Source organism: Anomalospiza imberbis, chromosome 2 (assembly GCF_031753505.1).
Source record: "Anomalospiza imberbis isolate Cuckoo-Finch-1a 21T00152 chromosome 2, ASM3175350v1, whole genome shotgun sequence".
Taxonomy (NCBI): Eukaryota; Metazoa; Chordata; class Aves; order Passeriformes; family Viduidae; genus Anomalospiza; species Anomalospiza imberbis.
In genome coordinates, this window is record NC_089682.1 from 2,856,358 (window position 1) to 2,880,233 (window position 23,876).

The 23,876-nt window shown below is 44.7% G+C and overlaps 2 protein-coding genes across 5 annotated transcripts in view; both read right to left on the reverse strand.

Moving 5' to 3' along the window:
• The window catches only part of HLCS (holocarboxylase synthetase), a 129,487-nt gene extending 128,226 nt beyond the window's left edge, over positions 1-1,261 (reverse strand). For 3 of the 4 annotated variants that reach the window (XR_010995773.1, XM_068179520.1, XM_068179523.1), the window contains exon 1: positions 992-1,261. Coding sequence is in view for 3 of the 4 variants with exons in the window: in XM_068179520.1 (XP_068035621.1) it covers positions 992-1,183 (192 nt within the window). In the remaining variant the exon portion in view is untranslated. The remainder of the gene's footprint in view (positions 1-991) is intronic. The other variant, XM_068179521.1, reaches the window with a different exon arrangement.
• A 17,409-nt stretch (positions 1,262-18,670) lies between these two features.
• On the reverse strand, positions 18,671-22,275 carry PIGP (phosphatidylinositol glycan anchor biosynthesis class P). Its single transcript, XM_068179525.1, has 4 exons — positions 22,123-22,275; positions 20,077-20,149; positions 19,508-19,626; positions 18,671-19,276 (listed from the first exon to the last, which is right to left on the reverse strand). The coding sequence occupies exons 1-4, from the start codon at positions 22,202-22,204 to the stop codon at positions 19,146-19,148; spliced, it is 405 nt and encodes a 134-aa protein (XP_068035626.1). The 5' UTR covers positions 22,205-22,275; the 3' UTR covers positions 18,671-19,145.
• Positions 22,276-23,876: the final 1,601 nt, after the last annotated feature.

Sequence of the window (23,876 nt, forward strand, 5' to 3'; positions counted from 1 at the left end):
CAGGCACAGGGGTTTTCCACTCTCATGGGCTGCCACAGCCTTCCCCACCCCTGCTCATTTGTGATTTTCGTTTTCCACCTCATTTTCCTCTCTTAAAACAACATTTTGAATGGGGAGAAGCAGCAGCTCTCAGGACCCAAAGGCTCTCTTCACATTCCAGAGCAGATCCAGCAACGTTTTAAAGCCCTGACACGAATCTTGAAGGCACAAACCCAGCATATATTTTTAGACTAAAGCCTTATATGGGCTCAAAGTATGTTGCTAAAATGGAAAGGGGCATTTCCCAGGGACATGGAGCGGAAGGACAAGGGGGAACGTCCTTAAACTGAAAGTGAGCAGGTTTAGATGGGATAGGAGGAAGGAAATCTTCCCGGGGAGGCGCTGGCACAGCGTGCCCAGAGAAGCTGTGCCTGCTGGAAGTGTCCAAGGTCAGGTTGGACACGCACGAAGCCCATGGCAGGGGATTGGAACAGGATGATCTTTAAGGTCCCTCCCAACCCAAGCCACTCCGTGATTCTGTTAAATCCTCTCAAGCTCTCCCAGCCAAGCTTCGCTACAGCCGCTGCTGTCCTCGCCAAGCTGCACTGAACACATACCCATACAGACACACATACAAATAGGCATTTGCAGCACGCAGAGCATCCCTCAGCCCGTTTCCCATTCCAACGAGCTCCGGCAAGCAGCGAGGAGGGGGAACCACACCTGAACTAACACTTCCCACCAAAGCGACCACCTGGCTGTCCCCCCCTCCTCCCCCTGCCCGCGACAGCGCGTGGGAATTCCCTCCGCGCGTTACCCTTCCCAATCCCAAACCCCTGCCCGCCAGCAATCCCCACAACCAAACCACGAGCCCACCCGGGGATGCCCATCCCCGTTCCCGCGGCGACCGCCGCATCCCCGCGCATCCCCGTTCCCGCGGCGACCGCCGCATCCCCGCGCATCCCCGTTCCCGCGGCGACCGCCGCATCCCCGCGCATCCCCGCCGCTCTACCTGCGCCTCGCCGGTGCAGAACACCTTCCCGCCGATGCGGAGGCACACGCGCTCCTCGGGGTGCGGCTGGCGGGCGCAGAAGGTGAAGGAGCAGCGGGAGCGGTGCAGCCTCCGCACGGTGCTGCGGACGAGCGCGGCCGAGCGCGGCCCCCAGCGCGCCCACAGGTACAGGTAGCACAGCGTGATCAGCATGGCGGGCGCGCGGCCCCGCCCCTCCCCGCCCGCCCCGGCCAATGGCAGCGCCGCGCGTCAGCGAGGGCGGGCGCCGCCCCCGGCGCTGATTGGCCGGCGGGGGGCTGGCGCGCGCGGCGCCCCGCCCCTTTTGCGCGCCGCGTCTCTCCCCTCCTCCCCTGAGGCTGAGGGGCCGCCTCACGGCCGAGCGCTCGGGGCAGTGCGCGGTGCTGCGGCGCAGGGAGGTGTGAGAAGGAATAAAGAGCGCTCAAAATCGTTACAAGCGGCTCGGGCCGTTGCGTCTTTGCAGCGGGTTACTTGTAGCCGGGCTCTGGAGGAGGAAGGCGAGGAGGAGCAGGCGAGGTCTTCTCGCTGCCGGCGCCACGACTCGGCTGCTCCGGGAATGGTAGAAGGGTTTGGGTTAAAAGGGAATTAAAGCTCGTCCAGCTCCACCCCCTGCCATGGGCAGGGACGCCTTCCACTATTCCGGGTTGTTCCAAGCCCAAATGTCCAGCCTTGGCCTTGGGCACTGCCAGGGATCCAGGGGCAGCCCCAGCTGCTCTGGGCACCCTGTGCCAGGGCCTGCCCACCCTCACAGGGAAGGATTTTTTCCCCAATATCCCACCTAAAGTTGGGATTTTTCAGTTGGAAGCCATTCCCTGGGTCCTGTCCCTCCAAGCCCTGGAAATTGTCTCTCTCCAGGTTTCCTGGGGCTCCTCCAGGCCCTGCAAGGCCACACTGAGCTCAGCCCAAAGCTTCTCCTGTGCAGGTGAACAATGCCAGCTGTGCCAGCCTTTCCTGCCAGCAGAGCTGCTCCATCCCTCTGCTCATCCTGGAGCCTCCTCTGGGCTCTCTGCAGCAGCTCCAGCTCCTCCCTGGGCTGGGACAGGGCTGGGGCAGCTCTGCAGGTGGGCTCTCACCTCTGGGGGACAGGAGCAGAATTCCCCCTCGCCTGCTGCTCCCACCAGCTGAGATGGAGCCCAGGATAAATCTGCTTCTCCAAAGCTAAAACCATCCTGATGGACAACAGGAAAGGATCTCATCTTCCTCAGAAATGACTTGACACTGCTACCTGACCCTGTTCCTGGATTGATGGTGCCCTAAAGGCACAGTATTCCCTTTCGTATCCCACACAGAACCAGGGGAAGACTCCTGTCTCCAGCTGCCATTCCTGTAGCCACCAAAGCCACAAATGGATGCATTTAATTCCAGCTGGTTCACTGCATTCACCAAATGAGAAAGGGCTGAACACTGACATCAGAGTGAGGAACAGCCTGGCAAGGAATCAAACTGTAGGATTTGCACGTGCCCTGTGTGCTGCAAACACAAATTGCTCCTCCAGAAGACACAACAGACAACAAGTTATCCTTTACTCCTCCAATGTATCTATGCACTGAAATTATCAAATACTTCCTGCATTTTATAGGGAAAGGAATCACAACCCAGCTCTGGGAAAGGAAGGTGTGGACCAGTCTGATCCTAGCAGATACCTGGTGTGGGAGTGTGAAAAACGCCAATCACTTGGTTTCTAAAATGTTAAAAGCTCAATAATATTAAAATAGTTATAAAAATAGTAATACAATTAGAGTAATAAAAATTTAGAGTTGGGACAATTACAAGACAACAAAAACAGAGAATTACAGACGTCCGGATGCTCTCGGGCACTTAAGCCACGACAAGCATGCCTTGTGGACAAAGGGATAACCTTTAAAACAATACACTCTTGCATATTCATATACCCTTCATAGTTATGCATACATTCTATTTAAAACAAGAAACTCTGTTATTTTTCAACTGCTTCCTTTAATCCCCACGGCACCTTCGAGTCTGAGCAAGGCCTGAAGAAATTAGCTTCTTCTGATGAGAAAACCATAAATTCCTCTTCTCTGGAAGATTTAGGCGTTCTGTGACTGTTAGCTTCACGCGAGCATCTCATTCCTTTAAAAAAAACTCCACATACATAGTTTCTATTTTAACGATTATAGCTTCAATTTAACTACAAAACTACATTTACTATACTATTAAAATGTTAATACAGCACAACTAATCAATATAACATAATACATATAGTAACTATCTGCACAGAGCCAGATAATGTGCATTTTTCACAGGGAGTGAAAAGACGAGATAAAAAAAAAAATGCAAAATGCAAGGCTACAAGAAAGAAGCCCACACCTGCCTTGACAGATACATGACAGTTGTTTCCTGAACAGGGCAGGAAGCCACAACCTTTTTTTATTATTCTGAACTCAAGGTCTTGTCCTTCACTTGGAAATTCAGTGCAATGGGTACTCAAAAATAACAGATTTACTCCTAAGTGGATCTCTAGCAATAGCATGCTGGCTCTGTAGATAAACAAGGAACAAATTGTCTCTGTTATCTCTTTTCAAGTGAAAGGAGGAGAGGAAATGGTTTTAAGTTGTGCCAGGGGATGTTCAGGAAATGTTTTTTTCTCTGGCAGAGTGGTCAGGTCTTGGGCTGAGCTGCCCAGGGAGGTTTGGAGTCACTGGAATTGTCCCAGAGCAGTCTGGATGTGGCCTTGGGGACAGGGTTTGGGGTGATGCTGGTGCCACTGGATGATCCTAGAGGGCTCTGTGATTCTGTGATTCTGGCCTTGAACACCTCCAGGGATGGGCCGTAATATTTCCACAACTCATGGCACAAACAGATTACAGTTTCAGTTGTAATGCCAAATATTTTAAGTAATTCTTTATCTCAAGCTTCGGAAACACCAGTGTTGTGCTGCTGCCATATCCTGCCCTTCACAGAGAGGAACAAATCTCCAGTGCTCCTCACCTGGCACCTCACACTGCTCCTTTGTGTGACTTCATCTTGCGCAGGAAGTCCAAATACCCACCTGGCCACATCAAAAGAAAGAAGACAATCTCCAAAGCGAGCTCTCAGCTCTGGAATTCACTCTCTCTGGGTTAGCTCAGGCGCACTGCTGAGCCCTGAGCCTGCACAGAGCTCAGCTGTTTGTGAAACCTTTCCACAGGCAGATCCTGCTGCCATCGAATGCAGTCAGCTCCACCACGAGCATGTGTTGATGTCTGAGGTTCCCCTACCCTGGAAAAGTTTGTGAGTAAATGAGAAAACCGAATCAAAGCCTCACCATGCAAGGGAATCTAAAGCAGAACAGGCAAAACCAGTCCCTGTTTCAAGACAAGCTCCTGCCTATCTTGACACAGAATTAATTAGAGCTGTGAAGCTGCTGGAGTTTTTCTAGTTTCTGTAATATTGTAACTTGGACATAATCATGACAAGCTTTGACCAAAAAGTTCAGAATTTTACGACACGCTTTGACTAAAAAGTTCATCATTTTAGACAAGCTTTGACTAAAAAGTTCACAATTTTATGACAAACTTTGACTAAAAAGTTCACAATTTTATGACAAACTTTGACTAAAAAGTTCAGAATTTTAAATTGGGAAAATGTTCTGTTGTTGTTATTATTTTTATTATCCAACCAAGGCCTTGTGTGCACCAGGGAATTTACTAAAATAGGTTTTCTAAAATAAAATTACCATGTCAGTCAGCTCCTCTTTACAGGGTGGAGGGAAGCCTTGGAAAAAACAGGGAGTAGTATCAGCCCTCAAACCTCCCAGCTGTATTTTGTAACCTTGGAGTAGCTGAGCTTCTGTTTTTGACTTTACAGGAATATTTTGAGGCTTTGCTGTGCTTTGTGACCAACTGGTTCCTCCTCCTTCTGCCCCTTAAAAGCTTTTCCAAGGATTTCTCTGGGAGGAGCTTTGCCTGCTGTCAATGTCTGTGGTTTCTTGTTTAATATCAGATATTATTCAAAACTGTAAATGCTGTAGAGGTGTCCAGGTTCCCCAAATATACCAGTTTATGTTGAGCACTCTTTATTCCTGCAAATGCACAATTGCCTTCATGAGAAAACTGCATAAAACCCATTCCTCACAAAGATAAAACCCTCTTTTAATTAACACAAAATGATTAGCACAGGGCTCATCTTTCTGTAGGAGTTCAATCAGTCAAAGTTATTCCCAGGTAACGTCAGAGATCTGAATAATTCCCCCGGTGTCTTGGAAAACTTTTCTGATTCTGTGTTCTTCACTAAATACCAAAATTAAGCAACTGACATTAAAATTACTGCAAAAAGGAACCTGACTTTAGTTAATGTTTTCCACAAAAATGCCAATTAAAGTTGTGTGGTTCGCTTGATTAGTACTATAATGTAATATTCACATTTTTTCTACAAGTAATTATATTTGATCACATTGCAGCTTCAGCACCAAAGTTGTATTTTCAATAATTTTGCAATAAATTTGGTCTTGCAGGGCTTTATCAAGAGATTAAATTGAGGATAATTTTGCATCTTCTGGAGTGTTAAATTCCAGCAGTTTAGGCTCTAGTTCTGCACTAGTATCCATGGTGGCAGAGGAATAAATCAATTATCCTCACATCCAGATCTGATTGCAAGAGCACAGATATCAATTCTTCAATACAATCTTCCCTTTCAACTCTCAAGTTAAATCAGGACTAAACAAAACTGAGCTGCTGCAATGAAATATGTGGAGGTCAGACTGTAATTTAGCAAGATGTTTAATTACACTGCAGGTCACTTAAGAAGTTTGCCATTTTCCACTGATCCTTTCCCTCAGGATCAGTGCTGTTATTTAACAAATATTTTGGATTTTTAATATTATTCACCGTGTTCTTTGTTCTATTAATTGTGCTGGTTTTGGTACAGAAACGTTCAAAGGGATTGAGACAGTGCATGTATTTTTTTATTTGTAACAGAGCACTATTGATTTCTTTACAACTTCACAGATATCACAAGGTATTTAAACATGGCAGGGAGTAGATTTAGATTGAGGGTGCCCAATTCACACTAAATAACCTGTGGTCAGTAAATAAAAGTATTTTTTCCTTCTCTGGGAAGAAAGTTAAATGTGAACTTGGACTTTTTTTTAGGACAGGATGTGGATGAGTTCCTCCAGGACATGCAGAAGTGCATTTACAGAATGTATTTAATAAAGAGCAAATCCCGACTCTGCAATTATCCTGAGAATTCTGTAAATTCACAGTCAGTAAAACAGCACCAGAAAGACAAATTGGATAAAGATGTTCCATCCCATGGGATTTGCTAAAAACAAAACCCCTGTTTCCTTGGGATTGCTGTCCCTGGAACAGCCTCCAAGGTGTGAGCCTGTCCTACCTTTGAACTCCCTGGGAAATGCTCTCCTTCAGGCATTTCCCTGCTCTTACCGTGTTTGTTTTAGGTGGGTTTTTGGCAGCTCACACACAGGAGGGGCTCAGAGCCTCTCCCAGCTTTTAGAGCATCCAAACCCATGGAGGGAGCAGCCGGGAGCCGCTCCCGGGATTCCCCGCAGCTCCCGGCCCGGCAGGGGCAGCACCCGGGCAGGTAAGGCAGGACCAGGGAGGCTTTTCCAGCTGAGGAGTCTCCAACTGTGAGTATGGAATTATTCCATTGACTAGAATCCCTAAAACATTTGTCAATATCAGGAGTTAAGGGCAAAATATATTTCTGAAAGCGTTCATCATTATTTTATTTGTTTTGCTGAGACTTCATCCTTTTGAGCCAGTATTTCAGAACTAAAATTAAGGTTGTGATAACCTTATTATTATTATTGTTTTTATGCTTATTTGAAAGCACTTTTCCATTTCTTCAGCTGGATCTGTTGCACAGCACCAGAGATGGAAAATCCTGGTGGAAAAACATCCAGAATCGTGGTGACCCCAACCAAAAAAAGGCAGACACAGCACCCAGCACTCCATCTGGGCTAATGGGATCAAATGGTTCTCCTTGGATTAATGCTGGAGCTGCTGGAGTTGCTGCCTCAAAAAATAACCAGGCACTCAGTGAGCACAGGGAATCTGTCAGAGAGGCAGGGAGAGGTAATTTGGGGGTTTTCTGCACGAATAAAAAGATTTCAGTGTTATTTAAACCATCTCGAGTTCACTTGGAGCTGGGAGATCCTAAAGGGAAAGGAACTCTGGACGAAAAATGAGCCAGGGAGTGGCTGGGGTGTGGGGAGAAGCCAAATATTGCCATAAAAATCAGATTTACTACATGAAAATGCTCTCAGGAATGCACAGGATGAAATTTTGGGGGGTCTGTGCAGGGCCAGGAGTTGGATTCCGTGGTCCTGGTGGTCCCTCCCAACTCAGGATATTCCATGATTCCATTGTATCCTGATTTTCCAGCAGCTCTGCTCTGTGGAGGCCCTGGATGCTCCCAGCAAGGGATGGGGAGAGTCAACAAATGGTGAGAGCACAAATTCTGGGGAAAAGAATCCGTGGGGAAAAGCAGGAATTGGACATGGGAAGCCAGGCTTGGTCAGTCCCTCATTTGTTCTCTCAAGCATTTCTGTAGTGCTGGAAAACATGGTTTAAATTCATGTTCTGTGCATGGCGATGGGTGAGAGTATCTCTAATTTCGTGTTAGATATAGAATTTTTATCAGTTCTTCTTAATGGATGATTAATTAATAATGATGTAGTAATAATGTACTAATAATTCATATTACTAATATAATATCAAGAGCTGCAAAACAACTGCTTACTCCACACAACCCTCATGTTAACAGCACTTCATATTTGCTGAAATATATATACACATATACACACATATATATATATATATATATACACACACACACATATATATATATATATAAAAGAATAACCTCAGTTTGAAATCTCCAGGCATAATCTGGATGTGATGTTTTGCATATAGGGAGAGTTTAAGTGAGAATTACTTTTAAAAACATGCTTTTATGTGCATAATTTTATTTATTGGGTATTTTGGGAGGGATGTTGCTATAAGCAAACCACTGAGGAAATCAACAGAAAATTGGATTTTAAAGTAACTCTGGCTGGCTTTGACATGCACTGTGATTTTTAGTTTTACTTGCTTGGGTGGGAAGGCTGAAGGAACAAAAATAGAGATTGAGGCACAATCAACAGAGGTCCTGAGGTTTTATTTTTATGAGAGGACAGACCCACAGTGATGATGTCAAGAATTCCACTAAGAGGAAAGAGCAAACAAAGCAACATTGCTGTGGAATTCTCCAGTTACCTAAAGAAAATAAGTGAAATCTTCATTTTGAGTCCATTCTAATTAATAAATTAGAATTAATCTCTTTCCAGTCACAAATGGATGGTGAAGGGATAAATCAGAGATCAAAAGGAGCCCTGGGATTCCAGCATCCAGTGAGGTGAGTTAATCCTGTCACCTCAGAGTGGAAAAGTGACCAAAAAAACAAAAAACAAAAAACCAAAAAAAATCAAAGATGAAACTCCTTCCTTCTCAGGAGAAGGATCAGTTTGTCCCTGGAAAAATCTCATTTTAGTAACAATTTAATTACTACTCACCAAACTGCACAGATTTTTATCCCTCAGCAAAGATGCCCAGGCTGAACAGAGCCGAGAAAAGATGAAAATAAGGAAAAAGTAATTTAAAAACTCCATTTTTTGCCTCGCCTAATTTATGTTTACACTTATCACTCACTAAGCCCAAATAATGAATGGGAGCAGCTGCTAATGGAGTGGGATTGGTACAGATTTGAGGTTGCTTTAATTTGCTCTTGAATAAAAACTGAACTGCAGGTAAAGCTTGCTAAGGTCAGAGGACTGATAAGGGTTTTCACCAATATTTGCATTCTTTCGTTAGGAAACTCCTAATTGGCATTTTCCTTTGGAGGAGGAAAATCAGTGGAATATCCCTTTTCTTTGCAAGCCTTCGTTCTAAAAGCTGTGGCATCTGAAATTCTGGGTGACCTCAACTGCTGTCAGATTTCATTGGAAATTGGCCCAAGTGTAACCAAGAGGGGGCATTTATGATTTTAACACAAAACAATGTGGATTTTGAAATAAATAAATCAGTCTACACCTCCTCCTCCTCCACCTGGAGACACAAAATCCACTAAAATCAACCTCTGTACCTCAGGCCACCAACCCCAATCTAATCCTGGTATCCTGATCCTAATTCTGGAATTAATTAAATCAAAAATAAGTTTTAATGTTCAAGCTAGATTGGATGGAAAAGTGTTGCACTGTTTAACTTTTTCTCTTAAAATGTCTTTTCTTCTTCTCAGGCTTTACTTGCCCAAATCCAAATCCCAGAAGTTTCTTGCTAACATTGGAGAGAAGGTTCTGGCCAGTTTTCCTGTACAAGCCACAATTCACTTCTACAATGATGATGCTGAGTCTGAGGAAGAGCCCTGAAAGACCCAGAATCCACATTAAAAAATGAAGAATTTCAAAGAGAACTGTCAGGAATGGATGGACAAACATCTGACCAAACAGAGAAGTCTGGCAGAGCTCAAAAGGAAATTATTTATAATTCTCTTTCCAAGGAAAATGAGTCAAAGCACTGGAAAATGGGAGGAAATCCTTTTGTGTTTTTAGATACTTTCACGAAAGATTTAAATCAGGGACATTTCAGTAGCAAAGATAAAGAAATTTGGGAGCATTGTACTGAGTCTTTATTTCAAACACTGCAGTCCTGAGAAAATGAAAATTTCATCGATTATGAGGCTGAATAATGTAATATGCAGCCCCAAAATATCCAAAAGGCTTTGGGGCACACTGAAATTAGGCAAGGAATTATTTCAAATGTTGCTTACTGGCTCCATGGGATATATTTTTTCTGCTAGAAATGCTGAATGCCCAGCTGGCCTCACCCATTTTCAGTACAACCCACAGCTTCTACCCAACATTTGTGATATTTCCTGGGGTTCTGCCATTCTCTTCTTATCAGATTTTCCCTCCTGTAACCTTCTGCCAGCCAGAAAAAAAGTCAGCCTTGATTAAAACCCACAAATTAATTTAATACCACATTAAAACTTGCACTATGTGGCACCTGGTTTGCCTTCCCCACAATGGTTTTCTTGCTCAGAGAGTTTCTCAGCACTTCCCTTGCTGCCAGCACCTCTAAATACCTCCAATATTAAATATTTGCCCCCACCAGGTTTAAAATCTTTTATTTTTAATGTTCCTTAACTCCAAACAAAACTGCCAAGGTTTCCCCAGTGTAAGAAATGAGACACTTGACTCAGCCAATCTATCAAGCAGCAATTCAATTAATTAATCAATATGGGAGCGCATGAGCAAAGGCAGCGCTGGGTACAGTGGTGGGGGTTTTCCCCTCCAGCTGCACACTGATTGTTGGTCTTGCTGCTATTTATTGATCATATCCATGCATATCCATAAGCTTTTCCCAGTAGTTTCCATTTCCCATTCCTTACATGAGCTTTCTGCAGTTTCTGTTTCCCAATTCTGACGCGAGCTGTCGGCAGTTTCCATTTCCGCCTTTTGACGTCACAATTCTGCACTTCAGCATCGTAAGTCTGTGGTGGTGATGTTTGGTTCCTTTCAATTTTTTCACTCTACTGTGTACATCCCAGGATGTGTGTCCAGATGGTGGGGTCCAGCCTCTATTTTCTAGGATCATTAATCTATGGTAGTGATGTCCAGCTTCCCCTTTCGAAATCATTAATCAGCAAAATTGATGTTTACCTTCCTTCTCCAGGAGCTTGGGAAAAGGTCCCTTCCCTTTCTGTTTAAATCCTTCATACATCCTAAAGCTACAGTTTAAAATCCTTAGTACTAAGCAACGTTCTAAAGTCATAATTCAAAATTCTTATTACGAGACAACTTAAGACTTATACATTCTAAAGCTACAGTTCAAAACCTTAATACTAAGCAACACTCTAAAGTTATAATTCAAAAGTTCTTATTGTAAAACAGCTTAAGACTTGTAATTGTTATTTGCAAACAAAAGATTGGTTCAAAAGCCTTCTTCCATGCTTTCCTTGGCAGTTTATTAGAACTCATCTTTATAGCTGTCCCATGGCCATGTTCCATACATTTCACAGTTACAACAGCACAGGTTGCCTTTACTTACCTGACACGAAACACATCTTTGTATTTCACACCAGAGACAAAGCAAATGCAGAATTCCAGATTTTTGACCTTTCCTGCACCTCTGGTGGTTGTGAGCTAAGGTCAGATGGTTTTCAGAAGCCCTGGAAGTGTGCGCCAGCTCCTCCTCTCAGTCAGGTACTGGCAAACAAAGGAGTGCCACACTTTTCAAGTCTGGAAAAATTCAGATTTCAAATGAATGAACCTATTAGAATGAAGGATTTTTTTGAAGATCTCCACTTGCAAACTCAAAAGAGGCTCATTAATTAAATATACACCAGGTGACAACATCCTGCCATACAGGGAATGACAAGAATGAGTTGAAATTGAAACCCCAGAGTGACAAAGGAAAATTCAGCTTTTAGATTAATTTCCACATCTCCACTTCCAAACACAGATAATTTAAGGTATTTCACAAGATATCCTAAAATAATTTTATTTCTTTTAAATTTTATTGAATTTTTAAATTTAATTTTTTATTTTTAAATCTATTTATTTTTATTTACTAAGGCTCCAGCTTCCTCATTATTTAGTCTGCAGCAAAAGCAAACAGAAGAGCATCCAGGATGATTTCACTGCTCTGTGATGACCCAAAAAATTACTGAGGTCCCTTCCCAGCTTGTTAATAATTAGGAGAAGCCCCAAAGTAGACTGGTGCAGCATCTCTGGCCTTCAGCTGCAGGGAACTTTCAGTTTCCACTTCTGATTTTTTACCTCATCTGCAATCCCACCCTGCAAAGGCAGAGTGACCTCAGAACCATCCATCATTTACAGAGAAAAGGTGACAAAGCATCCCCAAACAGAGTTTAGGGTGAGGTGAGCACTTCAAAGGCAAGGCTGGAAGCAGATGGAATTCTTGGCTCAGGTCTCTGTGCCACAAAAAACTTCCCCTGGGAATTCAGCTGCAACACTTCCAGTCAATGCTGCTTTCATTTTCCATTCCCTAAAACGATGGCAGCAAAAAGCAACTTTTTATTCCCTGGCTCAGGGATGCCTCCACAAAACCTCTACGATGTCAGATTCCTCTTATATGAAAAATCCAAAAAATAATTGGCAGCAAAAAGCAACTTTTTATTCCCTGGCTCAGGGATGCCTCCACAAAACCTCTACGATGTCAGATTCCTCTTATATGAAAAATCCAAAAAATAATTGGCAGCAAAAAGCAACTTTTTATTCCCTGGCACAGGGATGCCTCCACAAAACCTCTACGATTTCAGATTCCTCTTGTATGAAAAATGATAATTAAAGTTGATTTTCATACAGCAGTCTTGAATTCTGCTTCCTTGAATATCCTTCCTTGAATATCCTTCCTCTGAAGGATACAAATATCCTAGGGAAGCATATCCTTGCATGCCACAGAAATGTGTTTTTTCCTAAATGTGATGCAGGATTAATTTGGATTAAGAGAAAAAGAAATACCACAGGATTTTTTCTTCCCTGAATTACATTTATACAGGGAGAATGAAAACAGAGCAGAACTGAACAAAGGCAATATCCCCACCAGCAGCTTTCTGAGCTGCAGAGACAAAATCCAGCCAATTCACTGAAACATTTCCTATTTAATGTTATTTATTCTGCACTGGCTTCATCTCTCAGCTGCTTTTCATCCATAGCACAGCATCCCAACAAAACTGGCTTGGCAGGCCCTCTGGAAGGGAACTGGCAGAAGAAAACTGAATCCTTCCAAAACTTTCTCCTCAGAAAAGGAGAAAGTTCCTGAATGGAGAGATTCAAAACCCCCCATTCATCCCAGCTGAGTGAAAGCTGACTGGAAATTCAATTCAAGCAGAACTCTGAATTAAACATTTCACCAACTCAGGCCCACAAGAAAGGTGAACAAAATATATTTACACAAGATGAGTCAAATGTTTTGTTTGTAAGGCAAAAACATTTTATGATTTCCACCCACAAATGAAACTGAAGCTCAGAGAAACTGGTTGCATTTTTAGTGTTTATAGATCCCCTAGCACAGATGTGTCCCAGGACGAACATTTAATATTAAAATTACAGCTTTTTATTTTATGTCAGGGGGTCTTGGGTTGTCATTGCTCCTGTTCGCCCCCTGCCCAGCCACAGGGGATGTTTGAGATGATCCAGTGGAGCTGACAGAATTCCTTATGCTCCAAAGAATTTTGGGATGGTCTGGACAATTCTTTAGGGAACAGCAAAAGTTTATCTGCTTAACTCAAGGGAAATCATGGAATAGTTTGCGTTGGGAGGGACCTTAAAGCTCATCCATGCAGGGACACCTTCCACTGTCCCAGGCTGCTCCAGCCCCAGTGTCCAACCTGGCCTTGGGCACTGCCAGGGATCCAGGGGCAGCCCCAGCTGCTCTGGGAATTCCATCCCAGCCCCTGCCCACCCTGCCAGGGAACAATTCCCAATTCCCAATCTCCCACCCAGCCCTGCCCTCTGGCACTGGGAGCCATTCCCTGGGTCCTGTCCCTGCATTCCCTGGAAATTGTCTCTCTCCAGGTTTCCTGGGGCTCCTCCAGGCCCTGCAAGGCCACACTGAGCTCAGCCCAAAGCTTCTCCTGTGCAGGTGAACAATGCCAGCTGTGCCAGCCTTTCCTGCCAGCAGAGCTGCTCCAGCCCTTGGAGCATCTTCACACTCTGTGTTTTTATCATCCTTCCCTTTCCTGCCAAGACAGAAAGAAGAGAGAGACACAAATTTGGCAGCCCCAGCTCCATTCTCCCCTTTGGCAGAACCCCATTCCATGGGAACACAGGCACCTCCGTTATTTCATGGTGATTCCCTTCCCTTCCCTTCCCTTCCCTTCCCTTCCCTTCCCTTCCCTTCCCTTCCCTTCCCTTCCCTTCCCTTCCCTTCCCTTCCCTTCCCTTCCCTTCCCTTCCCTTCCCTTCCCTTCCCTTCCCTTCCCTTCCCTTCCCTTCCCTTCCCTTCCCTTCCCTTCCCTTCCCTTCCCTTCCCTTCCCTTCCCTTCCCTTCCCTTCCCTCTTCACAACAAGATGTGTAAAACATCATCCATCCCCAATAGGAGAAAATCTGCAAGAGAACCTGAAAATGTGCATTTAAATGCAAAACTGAATTTTTATCCCAGGCTTTATTCCAGCAGGGACAATGCAGTGGGTTGAACTCTACCAGTAAGGCAGAAAGGTGAAAATAAGGGCAAATTTAGGGTTTTTTTGCCTTTTATTTACTTAGTTTCCCCTCAGTCTCTGAAAAGAATGGACACCTGATATCCAGGGGTGTTTTGTAAAGAAAGGCACCACCGTTCAATCATGTGAGGGTTTTTTTTTCCTCAACACCTAAGGCAAAATTTTTATAAATCTACAGAAAAAAAAACTCCTCTCCTCTTTACAGAGCTATGTAACTTCTTAATCACAGTCACAGGCAAGACCTGTAGATCCCCCAATTCCCCAAAATCCATATTTTAGCCCCAAAACCCCACTATTACCTGCTTTGATTTTGCTCCCAGAGGCAATTTCTGGAGTGTCAAACATGGCCAAGTTGAAGAAAAGGTCACCACGGTGTCTTTGAAGCAGCACTGACAGAAAAGCAAAGATTGAGTTTCACCCCTGCAAGTTCTCCTTGGACAAAGAGCCCCCCTTGGCCTCCTCCCTGTTGGTCCTCCCATAATTGTGGGGTCTGCAGAGAAATTAAATCCATGCCTGATCCAATCTTTGCCCAAGGTTTACATCCTTTCATTTGTGTTTTCTCAGGGCGTTTCCCAGTAGCTTTCCTTGATCCTGAAGGGATTTGGGCATCCTTGACAAGGCACTGAATTAATCCTTCCATCAAAGAACCCAAATGTGGCCTTCACTCGTTGTCAGGTCGGAATTCCAGATGAAATTGCTCTCTCAGGAAGCTAAAAGGGTGGAAAATACAGAGGGGGAAAAAAATTGCAGTCAATACTTCAATGTCTGGAATGGGAGTAGAGGAGTGACAAAAGAATAAACACATCTTTGTGTCTGCTGGTCATCAAATCATGATTTAATGGAAATTTGATCATTAATGAAAATGAAAATTAATAAAAGGACAGGATCGTGGCAAGGTTGAGAAACAAGAGCAAACAAAACCCCAAAACTTCATTAATAACTCAGAACTACCACACAAACCAATGCTGTTCTAATTTAGACACAAACTCATTTTTATACAATGCCCCCACATGCCAATACAGCTCAAATTCAGTATTTCAAAGTGAAATGCTGAAAAGCTTTTTTCCCTTCAATGAGGAGGTGTTTTAATCTGCCTTAGTTTGACAAGGAAGTGAGTTTTTCCAGGGAGTTGGGGTCAAACTAATTAATAGTTAAGTTTAGATACTGACACTTAGAGTGACTGCTAAAAGTATTGGGCACGCTTTTGAGAACACAAGGGGTTAAAAGTAGAGAACTCTTAGGGGATGTGAAAAACGCCAGTTGCTTGGTTTTTAACATTTTAAAAGTTTAATAAATAATCAAATGGTCATAAAAATAGCAATGCAACTAGAGCAATAAAAATGTAGAGTTAGGACAATTACAAGACAATAAAAAGCAAAGAATTACGGACGTCCGGATGTTTTTGGGCACTGGGCTGCCAAAAACCTGCCTTGAGAACAAAGGAATGACCCTTAAAAGCAACAGCCTGTTGCATATTCATACATCTCATCCATGATGCATAAATTCCATGCAAATTAAGAACTTTCCTGGTTTTTGTCAACTTCTTCCCCTTAATCCTGGTGGTACCATAAAGACAGAGAGAAGGTGGAAGGATGTTTGTCTTTTCTGATAAGGAGGCTGTAACTCTTTATGGGCCCTTTCGCTGTTATCTCTGCGCGAAGAATCTCTTGATTTTCTCAAAAGTATCTTACATCGCATAGTTCCTATTTTAACATTGTGTTATAACCTAAAAAATATATTTAACACACCACTCAAGAGAATTAACACAGCATAACTTTCCAACATTACACATACAATATTCATTGTAATATTTGCGAAAAGCCAATCACAAAATAGGCATTTTTCACAGTAGGAAGTCAGAAATTAAATGTTAAAGCAACAATAAAACTGGTCCCGTGTAACCAGGGACTGGGCAGGATTTGTGTCTGAGAGGCAAATTCTGCAATCTTTTGGGAGAGGTATTCTGGTTTAAATAAAAGCAAAATTTAGGAAGTCTAAAAAGTCATAAAGTATGCATTTTTCACAGGGTAACTTTCTTTTTTGCTCTGGTTCTGGTTTTTTGTTTGTTCTGGTCAGTGAAGAGTGCAGACTTTCCCCTGCTCTTTCTTTCCCTGGGAAAAGAAAGCTCTGCAAAACACTACTCCTCCTCGATCTGAAAGAGAAGAGAGACGGCCTGGGACCTGAGATGTCAAAAAAAGATGGGGAAGGAATCCTAAGTGGGAGGAGATGATGGAGTGGCCTTAGCTGGACTTCCCTTGTATAGCCATAGACTGAACCAATATTCTCAGAATCACAGAATGATGAGGTTGGAAGAGACCTCTAAGATCATCAAGTCCAAGCCGTGCCCCAACACCTCAACTAGACTACAGCACCAAGAGCCATGTCCAGTCTTTTTTTAAACACATCAGAGATGGTGATTCCACCACCTCCCTGGGAAGACAATTCCAGTACTTTGTTATTCTTTTGGTGAAATTTTTTTCCCGATACCCAACCTGTACCTTCCCTGATGTAGCTTGAGGCTGTGTCCTCCTGTTCTGTCAGTGCTGCCCGGTGGAAGAGACCGACCCCACCTGTCCACAGCCTCCCTTCAGGGAGTTGTGGAGAGCAATAAGGTCACCCCTGAGCCTCCTCTTCTCCAGCCTAAACAACCCCAGCTCCTTCAAACGTTCCTCACAGGGTTTGTGTTCCCAGCCCCTCTCCAGCCTCGTTGTCCTCTCTGGACGTGCTCAAGCATCTCAACGTCCTCCCAAATGGAGGGGCCAGGACTGGACACGGCACTCGAGGTGTGCCCTCACCTGTGCTGAGTACAGGGCAGAATGACCTCCCTGCTCCTGCTGGCCACACCATTCCTGATGCAGGCCAGGATGCCACTGGCCTTCTTGGCCACCAGGGCACATTGCTGGCTCATGTTCAACCTGCTGTCGACCAGCACCCCCAGGTCCCTTTCCGCCTGAACGCCGTCCAGCCACACCGTCCGCAGCCTGTAAACTTGAAGGGGATTTTTGTGGCCAAAATGTAGAACTCTGCACTTGGACTTTCTGAACTTCATGCTGTTGGACCCTGCCCATCCATCCAACCCATCTAAGTCTCTCTGCAACACAGAGACTGCAGTTTTAGAAAGATACAATAACTTAAGCCAAAAAAAGTGCAAGAGTAGAGTAAACAGAAAAAAAAAAAAAGTTGAGGAGGGTGTGGTGGTGCCCTCTGTCCTCAAGAAGAAGATGATCTCTGTTCTCAAGACCCTCGGCCCCAGGGAAGGAGAAAATGGGGGGGGGGACTGTTGTCCCAAAAATGAGAAACTGTTGTTCTTTCAGAATCCTTAAAAGAGAACCCTATGAGCAGTTTTAGTCACAGTAGTAAAAGCACTGTAACATAAAAAAGAGGGTGTCACGACAGCAAATTTTCTCCAGGCGGTTGCCGTGTGTGAGGTGGAAACACAAAAAGTTGCAACTGTGTGTCCTGGGGGTCTATAGCACAGGAGAGACTCCTCTCTCCCTTAATAAACCAAAAATTAATCGTCCTAAGAGTGAGTAGTGACTTAATCAGAAATCCAAAGGTGTGTCTCGCTGTGTTTGAGTAGAAATTAAGTGGGGAGATGAGGAATGTTTTAGAAAGTTTTCCTCCTAAATTCTGTGTGTGTTCCTTTTATTGTCGTTGTAAAGTAATAAAGTTTTTTGTTTTTTTTTCCACTTTAAGCTCAAGCCTGCTCTGCTCCTATCACACCTCACAGCACTCATTTAGGGAGGGTGTATTTTCACAAGGGCACTAGCATTGCACCAAAACCAAACCACAACAAATCCTCCCTGGAACACTGAACAAGGAGATTTTTCCTCCAAATTCAGGCAGAAAACCCAACCAACTGCAGATCTACCTTTATACCAAAGTGATTGTTACCAAGCCTTAAAACATTCGAGAGCAGCTGATGATCATTTTGACAGATTTCTAAAGAATTGGCATAAGATTTTTCAGGCAAATTCTCTAAATTTTATTATCTTTTAAGGAAATAATAACATTTTAAACTCAATTCTCTGCTAAAGTTGGTTACAAGCTTAATAAATAATGAGGTTCTGGGCTTTACAATAGACCTAAATAACATTGAGTCCTGGAGATAACAGAATTTGTGACACTTGGGAGAAGGGAAATAAACAAAAAAAAGTAAAATTCACTGTTTAGAAAACATCTGAACCACTTAACCTTGGGTTTTAACAGCACGGACCTGTCACTTCCTCTGTTCCCAGCTATTCCTTGGAACTTTGCTGTCAGTGTTCTTAAAATTAGGTTTTAAAAAGTAATTTCAAGACTTGTTTTAGCAAATCTTCACAACCCACCTTTATTATTTTTGGTAACTCAGTAAATCTGATATTTTGGGGGGTGGGGGATCAACAGATTTGGCTGAATAAAGAATTGTGTGAAGGAAAATGGAGCATTTATCACCTCAGCCCAGGAGAAACCTCCCAGAATCACAGGAAAATGGTGAAGATGGAAAAATCAGCCACATTTTATTAATATTTACAAAGGCAAATGATATATTTACAACACAAACACTTCCAGTTAATAATTAAAAAAGATCCTGAAGTGTTTGACTGGCAAAACACATTTTCTCTCCCTGAATTCAAAGAGAAATAGAATTAAACTCTGTCTAGAAGCTGCTTTTTTTCCCCTCTCAGAGGGGAATTCCAAGCAGAAATCTGGAAGTACCAGAACACTTTTCAACCCACTTTTTTAATTTTTAAAGAATAACCAGATAAATTATTGGGGCATAATTCTCAGAGCAATGCAGGCTATTAAGGTGCATAATAATAATAATAAGATGAAGAAGAAGAAGAAGAAGAAGAATTTAATTAGAAATTCAGGGAAAAAAGCTGAAAGAGTTTTTATTTATAGTTTGGAGAGGTTTTAATTATCCCTCTGTAATTTTTATCAATCCTTTGTCCAAACAGATTTTAGTAACAACTATCTGCTATTGCAGATCCCTTTTTCAGGGAGGAAGAACATCCTGTTGACTTCACTGATGGGAATATCCCTCAGGGCTGGAATTGCCTCCTCCTGGAACTTCTTCTGCTGCTGCTTTTTTGCAAAGTTATCTACAAAAGATAAGGAGAACATTTCATGGTTTCCAGGTCCTTTTCTTCCAAGAATATTACATAATTTTATAATGCAGCGCTACAAATTTAGCTTACTTTAAAGGATGCTGAAAACCCCACCAGGGCTTCCAATAAATCAAATATTAAAGGCTTAAATTTTGGGGTTTATTCTCTACAGATTTCCAGAATTCTCAGTGAAGGATCAAACTTTTCAATAAGCAGTAAAATTACCTGTGATGGTGTGAGTGGAGTTGAGTGGAGCTGTGCTCATCATGTTAATCCCAAAAAGCAAAATATAACCAATTCCCACAGCCACCAGGAGATAAACTGGCAGAGCAACTGCCCAGTATCTGAAAAAAAGGATTTGAAATTTTACATTTAGCAACACATGCTTACTAATGAATCAGATTTAATGTTGGTATTGTATCTCCAAGAGGAATTTCTCCAAGAGGAAAAGAAGCAGCACCTCTGATTTTGGATCCTGACTCCACTGATAAACCATCAGATAAATTCCTTTAGAAAGGTCTTTATTTTTTAATTATACCCTAAATTTTACTGTGTTTCCACTAGCAAACTTCCTAAAAGCAAAATGTCAAATTTATCCTAAAACATCCCAATATTATTTATTTCGTGGCACAACAAAACATTTTCACCAGAGCTACATTAAAAAACGCTTCAGAAACATTACAGCCCTTTATCATCAGGAGAAAAATGGATTTAATTCAAGGCCATTATTTAAAAATCAAGTTTTTTTTATTTGAAAATAATTAAGAATAAGGAGTTTAATTGGCTGAACTTACTTTTGAGGCCAGTATGTCAGTCCCAGGGAGAAGAGCCAAGTCTCAGGAATATAAGCCCAGATAAGGTACAAAACTGCACAACAAAGTGAGAAAGTCACAATAAGACTGATGGTGTTCTAGACTTCCTAAATTTTGCTTTTATTTAAACCAAAATACCTCTCCCAAAAGATTGCAGAATTTGCCTCTCAGACACAAATCCTACCCAGTCCCTGGTTACACGGGATCAGTTTTATTTTTGCTTTAACATTTAATTTCTGATTTCCTATTGTGAAAAATGCCTATTTTGTGATTGGCTTTTCGCAAATATTACAATGACTATTGCATGTGTAATGTTGGAAAGTTATGCTGTGTTAATTCTCTTGAGTGGTGTGTTAAATATAGTTTTAGGTTATAACATAGTGATAAAATGGAAACTCTGCAATGTAAGAGATTTCCCAGCTCATGAAAGGGATAAGATAATCAAGAAACTCTTCACACAGAGGTAACAGTGACAGGACAAAGAGTTACAGCCTCCTTATCAGAAAAGACAAACATCCTTCCACCTTCTCTCTGTCTTTATGGAACCACCAGGATTAAGGGGAAGAAGTTGACAAAAACCAGGAAAGTTCTTAATTTGCATGGAATTTATGCATCATGGATGAGATGTATGAATATGCAACAGGCTGTTGCTCTTAAGGGTCATTCCTTTGTTCTCAAGGCAGGTTTTTGGCAGCCCAGTGCCCAAAAACATCCGGACGTACGTAATTCTTTGCTTTTTATTGTCCTGTAATTGTCCTAACTCTACATTTTTATTGCTCTAGTTGCATTGCTATTTTTATGACCATTTGATTATTTATTAAACTTTTAAAATGTTAAAAACCAAGCAACTGGCGTTTTTCACATCCCCTAAGAGTTCTCTACTTTTAACCCCTTGTGTTCTCAAAAGCGTGCCCAATACTTTTAGCAGTCACTCTAAGTGTCAGTATCTAAACTTAACTATTAATTAGTTTGACCCCAACTCCCTGGAAAAACTCACTTCCTTGTCAAACTAAGGCAGATTAAAACACCTCCTCATTGAAGGGAAAAAAGCTTTTCAGCAGTTCACTTTGAAATACTGAATTTGAGCTGTACTGGCATGTGGGGGCATTGTATAAAAATGAATTTGTGTCTAAATTAGAACAGCATTGGTTTGTGTGGTAGTTCTGGGTTATTAATGAAGTTTTGGGGTTTTGTTTGCTCTTGTTTCTCAACCTTGCCACGATCCTGTCCAAAAACATCCGGACGTCCGTAATTCTTTGCTTTTTATTGTCTGGTAATTGTCCTAACTCTAGATTTTTATTACTCTAATTGCATTGCTATTTTTATGACCATTTGATTATTATTAAACTTTTAAAATGTTAAAAACCAAGTGACTGGTGTTTTTTACACTATGAAGAGAGACAAGAATTATTATTATTATTCTGCAGTTATTCCAAATTAAACTGCAGAACAATAAAGGAAAAAAAACCAATAAAACCACCCCCAAACACCTCAGTAAAAAGATGCCAAAGGAATCATAATATTAAAGCAGAGAGTGACCTCACAGAGGTCATGTAATGGGAAGAGAACTGGGTGGAATTGTAGTGTTTGGATGGAACTGTCATGAAAAAGTACTGAAAATCCTTCCTGAATCTTCCTGGGAGAGGAGCTGAGCCCAACTCCCCCTCATTTCTCACTGCCCCACGGTGCCAAAGACCCACAGCAGGATCCTGCGCTAAAGGATCTCCGCAGCACCTTTTCCTGTGTTGGAAAATGTTTTCTACCCTCTCAAACCCTGGATCCCCAGTGACGTGAAGAACCCATCACACCAGCAGAGAAAAGCTGATAGAACCCAAAATACCTTCCGCTGCCCTTGACCAGATTGATTTTTTTTTTTTTCCATTATTTTGGGGGGGAAGGTAACGCCACAACGACCTCCAGTGCTTAGTGGATGTGAAAATGCGCGTGATTCGAGGAAAAAAACGGATTTAAACGGGAACGCAGCGCAGCAGCACTGCGGGGTGATGGATTCGGCTGCGGGATACTCACTGAAGCCAAACCACGAGCCCAAAAAAAGCGCAAATCCATAAATTGCCCTTTCTGGCAGCGGGGCCGGAGAGTTCTCAACCATCCTGGGCTCTTCCCTTTGACTTCGCGGGGAGGGCGGAGAACGGGACACGAGGATAGCAGAGATTCCCTGGGGAGCTCCTGGGGGGGGACCCCCCCGTACCCGCGGCTGCGGGGGCCGCACCCCGCCCTCACCCCCCGCCGGGCTCTGCCCCTGCGCTCTGCAGAGCCGGGCACAGCAGGAGCAGGAGGAGGAGGAGGAGGAGGAGGAAGGGGAGGAGGAGGAGGAGGAAGGGGAGGAGGAAGGCGCTCCCTACCCCCGCTCCCGCATCCGCCGCCGCGCCGCCTGCATCCGGCCACGCGCGCAGGCGCACGGCCCGCGGATTGGCCGCGGCCCGTGACGTCAGAGGGCGGCCGGCCAATGGGCGGGGCGTCCGGCGGGCGGGGCGCGCTGGGGCGGCGGGAGCGGCGGCGGCACCACAGCGGGAGCGGAGCGGAACCGGAGCGGTGCGTGCGGGATGCGGGCATGGATACAGGGATGGAGGGGTACAGGGATGGAGGGGTACAGGGATGGATGGAGGGAGGGAGGGAGGGAGCGGCGGCCGCTCGGCCGCCTTCCGCCGCGCCTCGCCCAGCACGGAAGCCCCGCTTGCTGCCCGGTTTGTGCCCGGCACCGTGACGCGCGCCCCCGGCCCGCCCGAGGCGGAGCGCGCTGCCGGGAGCCTCTCCGGGCTCTCGGAGCACCGGCACTGACTGCGCTGTGCCGGCGGGATCGACACGTGAGCGGCGAGCCCGGGGTTTCCGGGATCGAATGGCGGCGGGGGGGGGAGCCCGGGAGCTGCCGGGACGGGGCGGGGTGTTCGGCATCCCGGGCTGCGGCCGTGATTCCCGGTGTGCAGCCGTGATTCCCGGGCTGCAGCCGTGATTCCCGGGGTGCAACCGTGATTCCCGGGGTGCAACCGTGATTCCCGGGCTGCAGCCGTGATTCCCGGGCTGCAGCCGCGATTCCCGGGCTGCAGCCGCGATTCCCGGGCTGCAGCCGCGATTCCCGGGATGTAGCCGTGATTCCCGGGGTGCAGCCGCGATTCCCGGGGTGCAGCCGCGATTCCCGGTGTGCAGCCGTGATTCCCGGGCTGCAGCCGTGATTCCCGGGATGTAGCCACCATTCCCGGTGTGCAGCCGCGATTCCCGGTGTGCAGCCGTGATTCCCGGGATGTAGCCACCATTCCCGGTGTGCAGCCGCGATTCCCGGTGTGCAGCCGTGATTCCCGGGATGTAGCCACCATTCCCGGGATGCAGCCGCGATTCCCGGTGTGCAGCCGCGATTCCCGGGGTGCAGCCGCGATTCCCGGTGTGCAACCGTGATTCCCGGGATGTAGCCACCATTCCCGGTGTGCAGCCGCGATTCCCGGTGTGCAGCCGTGATTCCCGGGATGTAGCCACCATTCCCGGTGTGCAGCCGCGATTCCCGGTGTGCAGCCGCGATTCCCGGGGGTGCAGCCGTGATTCCCGGGGTGTAGCCGCGATTCCGGGGATGTAGCCGCGATTCCCGGGGTGCAGCCGCGATTCCGGGGATGCAGCCGCGATTCCCGGGATGCAGCCGCGATTCCCGGGGGTGCAGCCGCGATTCCCGGGGTGCAGTCCCGGTCCTGTGGGTGTCGGAGGCGTGGCGCGGCTCCATGTTTGTGTCTCTGGTGTGTTTCTCATCCTGCCTCTCTCTCTCAGGGGGATGTGCC